The sequence below is a fragment of the Neolamprologus brichardi genome, chromosome 7 (genome assembly GCF_056152115.1).
Source record: "Neolamprologus brichardi isolate AB-2024 chromosome 7, ASM5615211v1, whole genome shotgun sequence".
Taxonomy (NCBI): domain Eukaryota; kingdom Metazoa; phylum Chordata; class Actinopteri; order Cichliformes; family Cichlidae; genus Neolamprologus; species Neolamprologus brichardi.
This window is the reverse complement of record NC_142110.1, coordinates 12304850-12320987: the sequence shown is the minus strand read 5'-3', so window position 1 is coordinate 12320987 and position 16138 is coordinate 12304850. Positions and strand designations below refer to the sequence as shown.

Here is a 16138-nt window from a genome sequence, read left to right as displayed (position 1 = left end):
TGGTGCTGTTTTTGCACTTACAATCCGCCTGTGTGTGTGTGTGTGTGTGTGTGTCATCCTGCCAAAATGTGGTCCTGGAGATATCTTCTATAGTAAGAAATACCAAAATTATGATTTGAAGTAGTGTTTGAATACCTCTTTGTGTGTCAGTGGAATTTTTTTTCCTTGGTGTAACATGGAAGTTCACAGAGTCACAGTGGTGTGGTGGTTAGCACTTGGGTGAAGGTTATGAGTTTAAATCCAATCTGGGTCTTTCTGTGTGGAGTTTATATATATATATATATATATATATATATATATATATATATATATATATATATATATATATATATATATGTGTGTGTGTGTGACCTGTCCAGGATGTACCATCACCTCTCACTCCTTGACAGCTTGTTCCAGCCAACCCACAACCCTGAGTTGGTTACGCAGAAGAAGAGGGATCACAGAACTTTAGAATAAAGTCAAATTTGAAAATGTAAGCTTAGGGTTGGTAGCAGAGCATATGCTAATTGATTCCAATTCACAAGATATAAATTTGACTTTGCTATTTTAAACCATATATGCATACATTTATAGCCTGTCCATAGCACCGATGCTGTATAGGCTATACACGCATGTCCAGCAATTTTCTTAATTTATAATGTATTTGTAAATTCTCAATAAGTTGTATCTTTGTCTTTCATTTTAGAAATGGAGGTGGTCCAAGAATGCAGTAGTGTCACACTTGCTGTGATGTCATTACAGGATGATTTTTAGTTTTATTATTCATGCAACTTCTTACAACTATTTTAATGATTCGATAACTATTTAAATGGCAATTCTTGAGGCAGCTGTCACTTTGCCGTGAGTTAGATAAAAAAGCAAACAGATGAACGCTAGCTTCCCATAAGCACTACAAACATGTAGGAAGTGTGTCATAAAACTACAGTTCCTCACATGGCCACTAGAGGAAGGCTCCTAAAGTAAATTAATCCCCAAATTTAAAATGGAACAGCTATTCCCAAACTCACCAGTGCTGTGGCACACTTAAAAACCAGAAAATCTCAATCTTACATTTTCACTCTAATTAAAATACAAGAGAAATTGGTATATTTCCTTGAATTTGTTGTGTTAATTTATAAGCCCAATATGTGAGCCACCTGCAAATTAGACACAAAGGTCAATATATGTGTTGTACAGTTAGGTCAGAGTATTGATTAATAGCACAAGCTAACCCCCTTATATTGCCAGTTTTATCTTTTTTTTATATGAATAAATGTATTTATATAAATATGTAACTGTACATTATTATTACTTTGGACCACCTGCAATACCTTTGTGGCCCACTATGGAGCCCCTGCTAGCACTTTGGTAATCCCTTCCTACAGTCTGCTCACTTTAGCTAATTATTTGTTTGTGGCAACTGTAAGGATATTTGTTTTAAAATAACTGACCTATTACAAGTGTAGGTTCCATTTCTGTCTTCTCTTATACTAAAAGACAGTCTAAGAAGTTGGCTGCCAGGTTTGTCCAACATGTATATAATTTGTAGCCTGTTTTACGTGATCGAAAGTTAGAATTGTATTACTGAAGTAAATGAGCGATTCTTGCTACTCAGTTTAGCTAGCCAGCTAAGTTAGCTTACAGCTTCTACAACTGCTGGTTTAGAAAAAGGGCACAAGATGGCGGTAGCTAAAATGCTTAACTCTGAAGCCCGTTAAAGTCCTGGTCCGTTTTTTGTCTTTATATTCTATTTCTATATTTTAATAGTACTAGTATAAAGTATGGCGTGTCAACCATATTGTATTCTTCACTTCATTTGCATTTTTCTTAGGTGAATTACTTAAAACTGTAGTTGACAAACGAATCGGTTTAGCAGCTAGCCTCAAACCAGCAAAAACCACATAAGAGTTTATGGTGTGAGAAGATGGCAATTTGTTATATTTAAGTGTTTCTTAAACACGTGTGGACAGAACAAACACGAGGCCCCACAGGACTACTGTAGTAGATGTAAGTTGAGCGGAGATGACGCTTCTCTGCAGCGCCTCTAGGGCCGCACTTGTGCTCGCAGAGGAGGACAGTAGTACAGGGAGGTGGGAGCGCGGAGGCAGGGCAAGCTCTGTGTGAGTTAGGGATAATGACAGACCGGCACGGCCGGAGTTTAGCAGAAAAATAAGAACCTGGTGAGCAAAATCCAGAGCCGCCGCGAAAAACCACTAAAGTCCGCGGCGGAAACATGCGATCTGACAGGAATCTACGTGTCCGCGTCTCACTTGTGCCTTTGCTAACACCTTCAGGGAGTTCACATGTTTCTGCGCGTCGACAAGGAGGCAATGTTTAGACGCAGACGAGCGACGGAGCCCCGCGGAGTTTGGATGTGTGTTTGGTAGCTTGTCAGATGAAAGAGTACAGTTTGTTGAATCGAGAGGAACGGCGCCAGGGAGCACCCCGAATGTAGCCTCCAGGGGAAGCGAAAAGCGAAACACTGTACCTGCCAGTGTGTTCCTTTGGTCACCCTGCTGTGTGTTTCGATTTCTCGTAGTTCTGTGAGGCTAACGTAGGAGAGGATGCAGGTGAAGAAGCAAAGGGACTCGGACCGGAGCGGCGGGGACATGCTGGAAGCAGACGGTCCCCGCAAAAACTCCTCGTGCTTCTCAAATATCAAGATATTCTTAATATCGGAATGCGCCCTAATGTTGGCACAGGGCACCGTCGGAGCATACCTGGTGAGTACAACACAACCCGAGCTCACGCAGGACTCGGAGTGCCTGCAGTGTGAACTGAGACCCCACTGCAGTGGGGGCTGCTCAGATCTGTGTTTACTGGGACTAGGCTTTTGCATTTGGGGCTTTTCCTGCTCTGCATGCTTTTGACTAATGCAGCAGAACAGTGTCAGGACAGAAACCTGCCTTCTTCTCAGTAGAGTCTGCCCTTTAGGATAGCATGCCCTTTACCACTCTTTTGCTTGTGTTTTTATTGTGAGGAAAACATCTATAGCTACTTTTCACTCATGTCTAATTTATCTCTAATGTGTCACAACTCAAACTAAATCATCATTTACCATCCATTTACCAGCGGGTGACTTTAAAACTCTGGTTAGCTTTAGTAATAACAGCCTAAACATATTTAGGATGGCAGAATTTGGCTGCTTTGACCCCAAATGACATTCAAGGTCAAAAATTTCCCCTCCATTACTTAAGCTTTCACATTTACTATTACTCATACAAATAAACTGGTAGTATGAGAAATAACATAATTAACATCTGCTCTCTTCTGATGAATCTTCGAAATGTGTCTTGATGATGATGATGATGATGATGATGATGGAGTGTTACAGTAAAATTTGAACACAGGAATGCCTAATATAGATTTTGTTAAACAAAGCTCCCTGAAGTGCTTCAAATTTTTCCTCAAAGGGTCCCAGAGGATCTTTCACAACCTCGGGCGAACCACTCTGAACATTTAGTTTCAACATTAGCAGTGTTTATTCTCCAAGAATCACACCGATTTCTCAGCTTGCTTGTTCAATTATTAGAGTAAAACCCTAAATATCTTGTCCATATTTGGAGTGGAACATCTTATCTTAACTCTTACTGAACCTGCTGAGCATCAAGCATCCTGTGGCCCAGCAACAACAGAGCACAGTGGTGCCACTCGGGAGTCGCTTACGGGGAGGAGGGGGGTCTTTTTCTTCACTGTTTATTTCAGATTAAACAGGCAGTTGCAGTTTTTTTGTAGTATATTGGCACTGGACACCTGTTTAAACAGGAAAGGAAAGATAGACCTGCAGGTGAGGTTTGGAATCATTCACTTATTCAAACATGCCAAGCTTTTGGGCCTGTTTTTGTTTGTAAAACCCACCGAGCTGATTTACATGGAATATCATTTACTCAGACAGGACTGAGGTACCTGGCTTGGTGACAGTCTAATGAGCTGGTGTCAACCTGTATGAGCTAATGCGGTGTCTGATTGGATGAAGGTGCTTAGGAGTGTTTGCTGGCAGCAAAGGGGCAAAATTTAACTATCACGACCCCCTCTGATTTCTGTGAGCTGCTTACAGCACAAGACACTTACAGTAACAGCACGCTGTGCCTCCTGATTTAGCAGCTTGACTACAGGGGAACGGTTAACCTGCACAAACACATGAGAGCACACATGTACGTCTGCAGTCCGTGATTTATTAGGCCTGTTCTTTTTAGTTGTGCAAGTGAACAGAGGGAATTAACGGCTTTGAGTCTGAAGCAAATAATGAAAGATTGTTCGAGGCAGTTGAGATCAGTGGTCTAATGGACATTAGGGCTATAACTTTTTTCTTTTTTCCCCTGTCATTACTAGGTATGTTACAATACTAGACTAATAGTACAGACCCAAAGATATTTAGTTTATGATGAGATATTATAAAGACGTATAAAAGGCTAAAACCAGAATATTTCCATTCCTTCTGCTTGGTAAAATGACAGAACTGATTTATTAATTGCTAAAATAGCTCAAAAATGAATTAAATGTTTTGATTCACTGGATTAATTGACTAATCATTTCAGTTTGGTGGACACAGAGTTTGAATCACAGTATTACAGGAAACTAAAGTCCTGGCTTACAATCACGCCAAAGCTTTTTAACATAATGTATGTGCACTCAGGATATGGGCTTTCAATAGGTAAACAAACAGCAACTCATCTGAAGTATGGCCATTTAAGCTGCTCTATTTTGCCGTGGTTAAAAAGGTATTTTGTCGCTGCTTTTTGATATCAATAGATCACATGCATGATGAATATATTCAAACATCCCTTAAATAGTGATGCCTGATTAAGATTTTAAACTTAGGGTGTGGTGTTATATGTAAATCTATAAATAGAAAGCATTGGTCAGTTTTTGTATGTAGGGCCCAAGAGTTCAAAATCTATTGCTTATTTTATCACTTCTCACAAATCACCAAATCTGACACTTGAAAGCTTTGAGCTACAAAGTGCAACAACTGAACCTCAACGGTGTTTGTCTTGGCGCTGCAGGCCTGTCACACCAAGTGTGTTCAAACACGGAGGAAGCCCAAACATGGCTGTCTCAGTACTTATACCCCTATAATGTTTTAACATAAGGTTTTAGGTGGGATCTGATTTGTTTAGTAACTTACCAGACATTTATTGGTTTACTTCAGCCATTTTTGTTGATTGGAGCACGAGTATAACCATTAACACACCTGTCAGATATCAGATTCTGTGAAAGTGTAAAATGTTGTTTTGAAAACTGCAGTACATTTCTAAAGAAGTGTTCAAACTATGCTATACGAGTTATTTAAAAAGAGAAAGTACTATAAAAAAAAGTTCATCTCTGTGCCCATGGCCTAAACTATGGAGGCAGCTTCTTTTGGATGCCACTAACAGAGCTCTTTAAAAATAACCTATGCAGTCTTGTTCGAATACCTTTAGATAACCTTCAACCTGCTGTAAGCCACACCTCATAAAACAGAGTGGATTCCATTCTAATAGCAGAAGCTTAGTTATAAACAGTTGCTCTCCCATCACGAATAGCACCATTTCAGCACATTTACATCAATGCTGAACCTCAATGTGCAGAAGTGACTGTCAGCAGTGAGCAGCTTTCTTCTGCATGTTGATAAGTAAATGCCTGGTCAGTACATCCTGAGAAAAGTTGTCTCCTCATGCTCACATAAGGTTTGCTCTTCTCATATTTGATGGGTTGTCAGCACGACGAGGTTTGTTTTGTTGCTGTGAGACAGATTAAACATTTCCACAGTCTGAGTTGTGATGCAGAGAAAATGTGGCTTTGACCACTGACCATTAAGCATTCCTCTCAGTTTTTCCTGTGTATTTTATGCTTGTAAGTGAAAAAAACAGTGATGGAAAGCTGGCTGTTGAAGTCAGAAACGTGTTGAACCTGCAGACCAGAGTATGACTCATCCAGAGGGTTTCCACTGATCAAACTGTCAGTCACAGGTGCTGACTGCAGGCTCTCAATAATGGGATGAGATGATGTGGTGGCTTTATTCCCTCTGTTTCAATGTTAATGTCTGCGTAGAGCTGCAGCTGTTATGTTAACAGGTTGTTGGGGCTCACTATTGTTTGTAACAGCTGGGTAAAACAGGATTGAGCTTAGATCCCAGCTGGGCAGAGCCAGCCAGGCATACCGCAGCCCATCTAGTGTGTTTGCATTCTCGAGAAAGAGCCACCCAAGGGGCAGAAACGTCATGACTCATTCTGAAGTTTTCAATCCAACAAACTTCACTGAAGGACTCCGGCATGAGCCGCTCCCAACAATCATCTTCTCCGCACTTTGATAAGTAGTGAAAGAGTCACTGCAGTTGTGTTCAGAGAAGTGCAAAAATGACCTGCTGTCACATCTAACTTCTAAAAGTCACAGAAGACAGCTTATTTTAAACCCAAATGGCAAAACAGATAGACTGCATAGCATTGTTTTTTTGTTGGAAGTGACAGTCTACGCACCTGTTGTGTAGTAAATATTGTGCACAGGTAAATAAAGTAAAGATAATGCACCCAGTAAACCTACAGATACAGATTGCAGTTCAATTTCAGGAGAACACAGTGTGTTGAGCTGTCACTGAAAAGACAGCTGTGGAGGAAGTGAAGGTGCTAAATACAAGAAAAGCTGAAAATATATTCTATATTCTACTGTTTAAAAAAATAAAGCTGATGCTTCCCTGTGATTCCTCCTGCAAACCAAACGCTTAAAATGTACAGCATCAAGGTAAGGAAACATTCGAGTGTGTTTGCAAGACGGACGAAAAGAGCAGTTTTGTCAAATCATTTCCACATTTAAGCCTTAAGCACGGAGCCTCTTGGAGCCACAAAGATTATGTCTGCATTAAAACTGCTTATAAACCTAAATCAACTGTGTACATTAAATCACCATAATTGGGAAAGAAATGTGTAAAATGCTCCAGCAGCAGAAACCGCAAGTTGACTGGTGGGGCCCTCTTTTCAGGGGATGTTTGTGTTAGTAGGATCTTTTCTTTCTTTTTTTTTTAGTAACTCTATCAAAACTCCTTCGTAGTGGCAGTTGGGAAAAGGGAAGTAGTTGTGCCCTTTAAAGGACAGTTTGAGCCAAATATATAAATAGCATTTTATACTCTCTAAAATGTGCCACTGTGGTTCACATTGCTCAGAGAGACTGTTCCCACAGATCCGACTTTACTGAGAAATCATGGCATGCACATGTCTAACTAAATTTAAAGCGTTATTTGTCCGTCTCTGTATATCCTGACCATAAATGTGGCCTCACAGTATTTATTCCCTGACCTCTAAATCGTATCTGACAAACAGGGTTGCCAAAAAACGATCCTATACAACCTTTCTGTTGTGTTTGCTTTGTTTAGAAGTTACTGGTAAGCTCTAACTCTTGCTCTGGATGACAGCTGGTGAACAAGAGAAGCAATGGAAGTAAATGTTGCTGTGCCCAGCTAATCAGAAACAGAGGCCTGTTGCCTAGGAGGAGCCACGGCGTGGAACATCTGAACAGCTCGTTATTCAGGATGTTCCAGTAGAAAGGCGCACTTTAAAGCAATGTGACTGATGATGATGGAAACATGTGATTTATAGCAGTGCTTGAAAGAATCAAGCACAGGCCCTATTTAGATCCACTAATAGTTAATGTGTGTTTTATGTTTGAATAATCATGCTTCCTCAATGGCTCTTGTTTTAAAATCCAGATATGTATTCCACATTTTTTTTGTTCATTCCACATTATTCGCATGGCCCCACATTTTACTTATTTGTTCCTTTTTTTTGTCCTGTTGTTTTTAGGTGAGTGTGCTGACCACCCTGGAGCGGCGGTTCAACCTACAGAGTGCTGACGTCGGAGTGATAGCCAGCAGCTTTGAGATAGGCAACCTGGCACTTATCCTGTTTGTCAGCTATTTTGGGGCTAAAGCGCACCGGCCCCGTCTGATCGGCTGCGGTGGCATCGTCATGGCACTCGGCGCTCTGCTCTCAGCTTTACCCGAGTTTCTAACAAATCAGTATGAGATAGGGCAAGTGTGGAGGACTAATGAGGGTCGGGATTTTTGCTCCAATAGTAACAGTTCAGAGGCTCAGCAAGCGGAGAAAAATGTATGCGACAACAAGGCCAACACCAACATGATGTACCTGCTGCTGATCGGAGCCCAGGTCCTGCTGGGGATTGGAGCCACGCCAGTGCAGCCCCTGGGGGTCTCCTATATCGATGATCACGTAAAGAAGAAAGACTCCTCACTCTATATAGGTGAGCCATATTAAAAATTCTTAGGGTGTCATCAAAAGAAGAAACGTTTTGCTCTTTTTGAGCAACACATTGATTTCCCGAGGAAATGAAACCTCGTGTGTTTGTTCATCGCCATCAGGTCTAATGTTTACATAGCTTAAGTCAACATATTATGCATGTGCACTTCTGCTGCACACCATCTCCCTTTGTTCCCAGCGCAGGCCTGTTCATGCTAGTGCCAGGTGAGCACATCTTGGAGCTGTTTAATCTCCATTGCAGTGGTTTAAGTGGTAAAGAGACCAGAAATGGGTGAAATGTGTCGGTCTGCTGTGTTTGCGCTCCTCTCTCAAATCCAGGATGCTGCTGATGTGGCTAGGTTTAAGGTGAATTCAGAGTGCTTTCTGTGCAAAAGTGTGAATTCACAGTAGCTGTTTAGAGATTAGAGAGCAACTAAATCTGAGGCCTTACAATTTGTAAATTTGACTAGTGAGGTTCTTGCTATATATATATATATATATATATAGCAGAGATATATATATATATATATTCAAAACTTATTTTGAATTCTGTGTGATATATATATATATATATATATATATATATATATATATATATATATATATATATATATATATCACACAGAATTCAAAATAAGTTTTTCAGTGTATTCATTAAAAAAAAGGTTTCATTGACTTACAGTTATACATGATTAATCTTTCCCTTTACATGTAAACCACAGGCAAAAATCCCAATCAGTCTGTCTCTATGTTTTGACTGGGCCTGTAATTTGTTATCCAGATTGAAACATCAACCTTTGATAGAGTGCATGAGATGTGTCTGAATAGCAGGCAATGTTTGTTATCAGTGTGCAGCAGAGACAATGAGAGCCTGAATGTAGGATGAGTTCAGGCTGGTACACACCCTTCCTGATACATTTGCACAGCAGCGTGCTGTGTGTCACTCCAATACAGATGTGACCTGTGGACAAAGCCAGCAGTGTGCTTTGTAATCTCATGGCCAAAGCTGATGTTCTTGATTGCCAGTCATTGTGTTTATTTCAACATGGTTTTTTTTCTTCTTTAATTTTTTTAAAAAGCACATTGTCAGGATCTCTATGATTTCAAACAAAGCTCAGAGTATCACAAAAGGCTTTGACATTTTCGCACCACAGTGTCGATGCTTGTAATCGGTTTATAGTGGGAAGTGGACTGTGAGTGATTGAAGTTTGGTAGGCACAGGGGGGAGAGATTTGGTCCTGCCTTCCTCTGATAAGCTGCTAGGAGAGCTGGAGGAAAAACAAGCGGTGAGCAGTGAGGAACAATGTGGTATTGAGTCGTGCTCAGCTGATCGTCCTAATCCTTCTGCTGCAGGCTTGTCATGCGCCCCCAGCTCCATGAATGGTGTATATTGTCTGAATTTCCTTTCATATTTTGTTACATTTTTGGATTATTCCTTCAGTTTACTTCAGCAATAACAATGTTGAGAAACACACCAAGTTGTGTTTCATAAGTCTTTGTTGTTCTTCCACTGTGTTTGGTTATTTACTGCACATTAATTAATTTTAAACAGGTTCTGTGGCCAATGTCTTTAGCTTCAGTTTCATAGTTCACTTTAGCTCCCTACACACCAGTGAAGATCATCTGTGTAGAAAACGAATAAAAGCAGAATACACACTATACCTTAAATTGGCAATAGTAGAAACAAGAGATTCTTTAGTTTCTTTTACTGACACATATACATACATAATAATCAAAACACTTGGTTTAATAGATCAAAACTAATGACATAAGTAATTTACAACAAGCAAAAACAAAGTAGAGAAGTAAAGATGGCAAGGATCCATCACTTTGTGAAATAATTAGTGAAAAAATGGTTCAGCAATTCAGCTTCCAGCTTCTTCAAAACTGGATCATATGGATCATAGACCATCAAGTGAACATTGCAAGATTATTTAATTTAAAAAAAAATGCTTTATTTAATACTTTAACACCTTTCCAATTCTAATCTTTTTCAGGCTGTTTAACCTCTGCAGAAAGGTTTGCAGAGAGTGTTTTGTTGAAGTTTTGATGGGGAGTTTAGGCTTGGTTTTTAGGAAATGTTCATAACATAAAGAGCACGCCTTTTAACTCTGTAACAATAAAACCTTACTTTTAACACATAGTTCTCACAGCAGTGGCAGGCAGATGTGTTGGCACACACAGTAAAGCTTCCTCTGCAACCACTGCTGTCTCATTTTCAGCAGAATGATGACACATTAAGACTTGGACACGTTCACACTTGCAAGTGTTAACAAATAGTCAGGATTTAAAGCAGAAGAAATATGTTTTTATGTATTGTTTAATTCACTATCATATCATTTTAAGCTCAGCACCGGTTTGAAAAATATCTGCACAATTAATGATCCTAATCTGTAAGTGATGGTGTTTTTATCTCAGCATAGCTGTTACCCGTCACTGTTGTCAAAGCATATTTCCACCCAGTGATGAGTTATTGTTAAGATTAGAGTCTTAACTAGTCCGAACCAGGTGAAGAGCACATACCTTTGAAGAGGGCAGGTCTCGCGCCATGTTCAGTACAGTGGTTCAGGGAGAGTGTAGCATAGAGGCCTGGAGAGGAGCCATAATTACAGAGTTAGGCAGGAATGCCAACCAGCCAGCAATGAGGTGGGTCTGACTGGGCCGGGACGCTCACGCATACCACAAAGGCCTCTGAAAAACAACTCCTCGAGAGGCTCTGCCTTCCTACTTTTACTGTGTACACCGCAGCAGGCATGTGTCTCTACTCTTTTAACAACAACTGTAAAACACACTAAAGGCTGGTCTGTTGTGACTCTTCAGAGAGCTTTTTGGTCTGTTTCTGATTATAATATGTTTTCTGTCATTGTTAATAGATTTTATTTTGCTAAGCCTCCATTGGTAAGTGGTAGGCTACATGTTCTACTTAAAAGAAAGTACCTTAGTGTTCTGAAGAAGTCAGTTTGAATCACGTTGCTACTGCAGAGTCGCGCATCATCGGGTATTTTATTGGATGCTGTTGTCTTGGTTTGTTTTCCAGTCTAGATGTAGCCACTGGTTGCTGGCCAAAGGAAATAAATATGATTGGACAGATTGCGTCAACAGGATCTCTATTCCCACTGCTCCATGACCTTTCATTATTCACTTCTAATTTTGGCTCTTCCCACAGGACCCCCAACTGCATAAATACACTGTCCAGGACAGTCACACATAAGTCTCTAGAGCTGATGTTGTGTGTCTTACTGACTTCACACAGCTGTCTGTTTAGGTGTCAGACGTTTTAAACAGCCTCTGATTACGTCATCATAATGTAAAGCATCCGTTGCCTGCAGTATAGTACACACAAGGGTTGAGTGGAAGTATGAAATGGATTAAAAAAAATGATGTAGTTATTTCAGGATAATGAATCAAACTTCCACGTCAATCGTTTCTGGAGCTAGACAACTAATATAGCACATTCAGGAATAAATGTGTAGGTTAGAATTATTTATATCATTCACAGTGCTCATTGTCTTTGCAGTTCAAATGTCTTTGTCTGTCTGCATAGTGAGAGAACATTTGTATATGCCCTATTGGCAACAGTCATCACTGAAAACATAATGAAAACACTATTAGGAAAAGCAGTTTGTTAGCTAGCAATCTGTGGTCTCTGTGATTTAATCTGCTAACAAACATCATAGTCTGAGATTCATACAGTTATAAGCACAAATTTGTTCTCAGTCTAAGCTTTGGTTAGGGAAGTTCCTGGTGACTAATTTCCTAATTGGGTAAATGGGAGGGAAAAAAGTCGGAACAAATCTACAAGTCTAAAAGTTACAAATAGTCAAAATGGAGTTCAGTTGAACATATATGGTTAAATATTGCATGTGTAATCACAGACACAGTAATAGATTAGTTTGCTGAGTGTGGTTAATTGGCAGTGCTAGCACCACAGATTATATGGCTGCCACCAACATCCTTCTTTCCCTGCAGGAAAGTTTCCTTGCACCCATACAGAAAGTGTTTATGCAGTACTGTAGTGATTATAAGTTTTGGGGGTGGGGGTTTCTTACGGCCTACATACAAACTTTCCTTTACTAGATAAATTCTATCTTATTCTATGCCGCTAAACTGTGGTGGTCTGTGTGGCTGTCACCTGTCTTACTTTCCACTTGTTGCTTGTGTACAACTTCCTTTCACACAGAGAGGTGTTTCTGTCTCCTTTTGACAAAGAGCTGTGGCAAACTTTCACAGCCACATCATACCAAAAAGACTTCTACCTGGAAAGTCTTTTAAAATGTGTTTCCTGTCTTTGTACTTTGCTTCCAATCGCTTTTTTGTATTTTATCTTCAGCCCTCATTATTATCTAGGGCAAAATGTAGTGCTAATTTATTCAAACCTATATATTTTACCATTTTTGTTTACTTTAGCCCCTCAGAGATAAATTTAGCTTCAGGTTTGTTAAGAAAACTGTTGAGTGGTTGCAGTGACAACGGTCTCGGAGGGATCCTCGAGAAACTTGTCAACATTCCTCCTAAAATGCTTTGAATCCAAACCACTGCTGTGGTATGGCGTTTATATAAGCTACTTAAAGTCGGCGCATGGTAATGTCATCTTGAAGGATTAGATCCTAAATGGGTTTTTCCATCCATGGTATAAGCTGCATGCAAAGTTTGCCTAGCAACACTAGTTTGGTTTATCTCAAGATGATAAATAGGGTTGCAGTAACCTTTCATCAGTGAGCTGCTGCTTCCCTGCATCACTGTAATGAACACTATCTGTCCGCCATATGTGACAGCATGCAACCGTCTGCTGCTCTACAGGCTGATTGGCGTAGAGGAGTTTACAGTGCATTGAGTTGCAGGCCCTGATACAGTGTACACTCCCTGCTCAGTTACTTCTAGTCTGGTTCTAGAGGCTATAGAGGGCAATGAACACGAGATTATCTTGTATCCAACCGGTCAACAACATGCGGTCCTAGAGCTAATCACTAATTATCCCTGAATACTCTGAGTAGCACGTCAAGTAAGAGTCAGAGAGGAAGCAAGCAGACATAGTGCAGAGCAGAGGGAGTCTGCACCCTTAACAGTGCTCCAGTTTTGGTAAATGGGGAAATCACTATAATTGATTAGCAACTTGCCCTGAGTGAAAGGTTCATTAAATTTGTGTAAAAGGAGTTGTTTGATGCAAGTCTTCCGCCATTCCTGCCTCTAATGAGGTCATTTCTCAGTCCCGTGCAGCGATAAGACAAGACATACTGATCAGTTTATAGTTAGATTTTGCACAAGCTGCTGTTTGCAGACATTGAGAGCCAATTAAAGAGTTTGTTTATCTAGAGAAATCAAATGAGGCCAGTTTGAAAAATTATCTCATAATGTTTCATTAACCTCACACTGGTGTGAATTTAGCACAAGGGGTGATTTGTAAAATTCCAGATTTCTGCTGTGTAGTAGGAGCACTCATCATCTAAAGTGAATCACCTCCCTGTCAATTTGTTGTTTTTGTGTTTAATATTGCACTCATGCTGTGATTATTCCACTTTATATCTGGCTGGGCCGATCAGATGTTTCACTTGTTAACAACTAAATTGTAAATGTAATTAAATTACAACAAAGTTTAAAAGGAGTCAAATAAAAAAACAAAAACAAAGGATAAACACCTTACAATGTGTGAAAAATAGTGTGAGTTATTGAGAGAAGAAACAATTAGCCAGTTAATGAGCATTCAATAGACAGTTACTATATTGATTCTCCACAAGGCTCCTTTACAGTCCTGTGCACCTTCAGAGCAACTCGACCATGCAGTCCCATCCTTAACCTTTTAAGATTAAGGTTTCAAGTCAGATTGTCATACAAAACTGAACAAACGGTTGAGACGATAGGTTCATCCTTCTAGCTGCTTGTTCCTGACACTATCAGTCATGCAATACACATCTGCAGAGTTTGACCAATTTGTGACTGTTTTTTTTTTTTTTTTTTATAGTTCTGCTGATGGTGAAAGACCTTTTACAGTCTGCAATTGCACCATCAAGTAGTGGAAAAAAGTGTACATTTGCCCTTTAAAAAATAGGTCAGATGATATGGATCATCACAGGATGGCATGATATGAAAGCCTTAACCTCTGTCACTGAAACCTGCACAGTCGTACACTGAAGCTCCTGGCTGCAACCCATCTGATCTTATTATTCATTTTTTCATTATTTTCTCTATTGTACTTTTAGCACCCTGCTGTATTCACAGCCACTGTTTTGGTCTGAACATGCTTGTGACACCTTTTCCTCTTCATCACGAATCCCTGCCGACTCTGCTGCCAGGCAGTCTTCTAGAGGCAATCTGGGTCAGGCACCGTCACTGCTGATTAAAAAGGGGATTTTTTTTGTCATCCATTGAGGGAGGAGCACTGGGATAAGAGGTGGGATGAGACAGATCATAAACACAGCGGCATCAACAGACTGTTGCCACAGAAACGTCCGGTTGTTAGGCTTCTGTGTTTTTTGGGGGGGGAGGATGTGGAATTTTTCCTATCCTGATGCAGTGATGGATACAGCCACTAGTCTGATCTTAAAAACAAAAATCACACACTTATGACAGTTACAGGTATGACTTTCCATACCTGTAACTGTCCTTTTTAAGAACTTTATAGCAAGCCCTCTCCTTGGACAAGGTCTTACATGGATTCACATGGCTTTACCACAAATCCCAAACCTCATTGATTGAGTGGTGCGTAAGTGGTTGCTCTGTGGGCTCCTAGGATTACACAGAAGCATGTTCAGCACTTAATCCCCATATCAGTGATGGCAGAGACTGAAGGATAACAGTGCCTAATTAAATGGACTCTGATCAATAAGTAGGCAGTAATCATAAGTGACTGTTTGACTCAGTCAGCCTTTATTTATTTCTCCAGTCCCACTGTGTTATGCTCCTTTCAATAGGTGTTGAATCAGAAGGCTTTCTGTGACACTGCAGTTTGATTTACATTAATCTGTATTAATATCTGCATAGAAGCATAATCTGAAAGGGACAAGGTTTTGATTTAGCTTTGGTGTCTGTTTCTGATTATGTTTGAACAGGCTTTGGTTTCCTGTTGCTCTCCCTTGGAGCAAAATAGGGATTGTATAATTTTAACCTGCACAAGTTGCACTCCTTTAACCATTTGCTATTAGCAATTTAGCTTCTCCATTCAATAACAATGACCATGAACACTTCTTGGCCCAGATATCTGCTGGCTAAGGTGAAATTTTGGCCGTTGTCCTCAGAGGCTGAGTCAGCAAAATGGCTGATGGATTGATCATATCCTTCTCCAAAGTAAGAGTCCAGAGTGTATTGTATGATTGATTTCTGTGTTAAGTACTTAAAATTAATTTAAAAAGAAAGTAAAAAAAAAAAAACTTTTTTCATTATAAATTGAATGTCTTTTGGTTTTTGGACTTCTTGTTTTAAAAACAAGAAACACAAGTTTGAGGCTTTGAAAGATGTCGTTAGTGTTATGTAACACTGTTATGTAATATTTCACACACCAAATGACTAAACTGTTATTAATAATACACAACAGATTAATCAGTACTAGCAGAAAGATTAAAAGTTTGAGTAGACTTTGTTTGTTAATGCTGTTTCTTAGTTGCACATGTCTAAGATGACCTCGCCCATCTAAGGTTTCATTTTGACTTAGACTGTAATTACACGGATCTGAGACATTAGTATAAGACCTAAAATAGTAGTTTGTTCAGTCAGTCTCTTATCACTTACAGTAAATTCCTTCAGTAAGTAGTCAAATCCCACCTAAAGATGAGGTCACAGATGAGTTCCTCACAGTGTGTTGTACTAACTCTAAAATTAAGAATGAGAGAGCTGTGACAGAGTTTAGGGTCTGGATAGAAATATGATTTTAGCCATTGCCCGAATGCTTTCTGCCTTTTATTTGTTCTCAAAACACTTCACTCATCATATCTTTG

At 39.8% G+C, this 16138-nt stretch overlaps 1 protein-coding gene across 2 annotated transcripts in view; it reads left to right on the top strand.

Moving 5' to 3' along the window:
- The first annotated feature begins 1372 nt into the window (after window positions 1-1372).
- The window catches only part of slco3a1a (solute carrier organic anion transporter family member 3A1a), a 37341-nt gene continuing 22575 nt past the window's right edge, over window positions 1373-16138 (top strand). Inside the window, exons 1-3 of one of the 2 annotated variants that reach the window (XM_006789366.3) lie at window positions 1373-1503; window positions 2522-2705; window positions 7758-8214. In XM_006789366.3, coding sequence (XP_006789429.2) covers window positions 2547-2705; window positions 7758-8214 — 616 coding nt within the window. In that variant the 5' untranslated portion in view covers window positions 1373-1503; window positions 2522-2546. Of the gene's footprint in view, window positions 1504-1738; window positions 1990-2521; window positions 2706-7757; window positions 8215-16138 lie in introns of those variants that run through there. The other variant, XM_006789365.3, reaches the window with a different exon arrangement.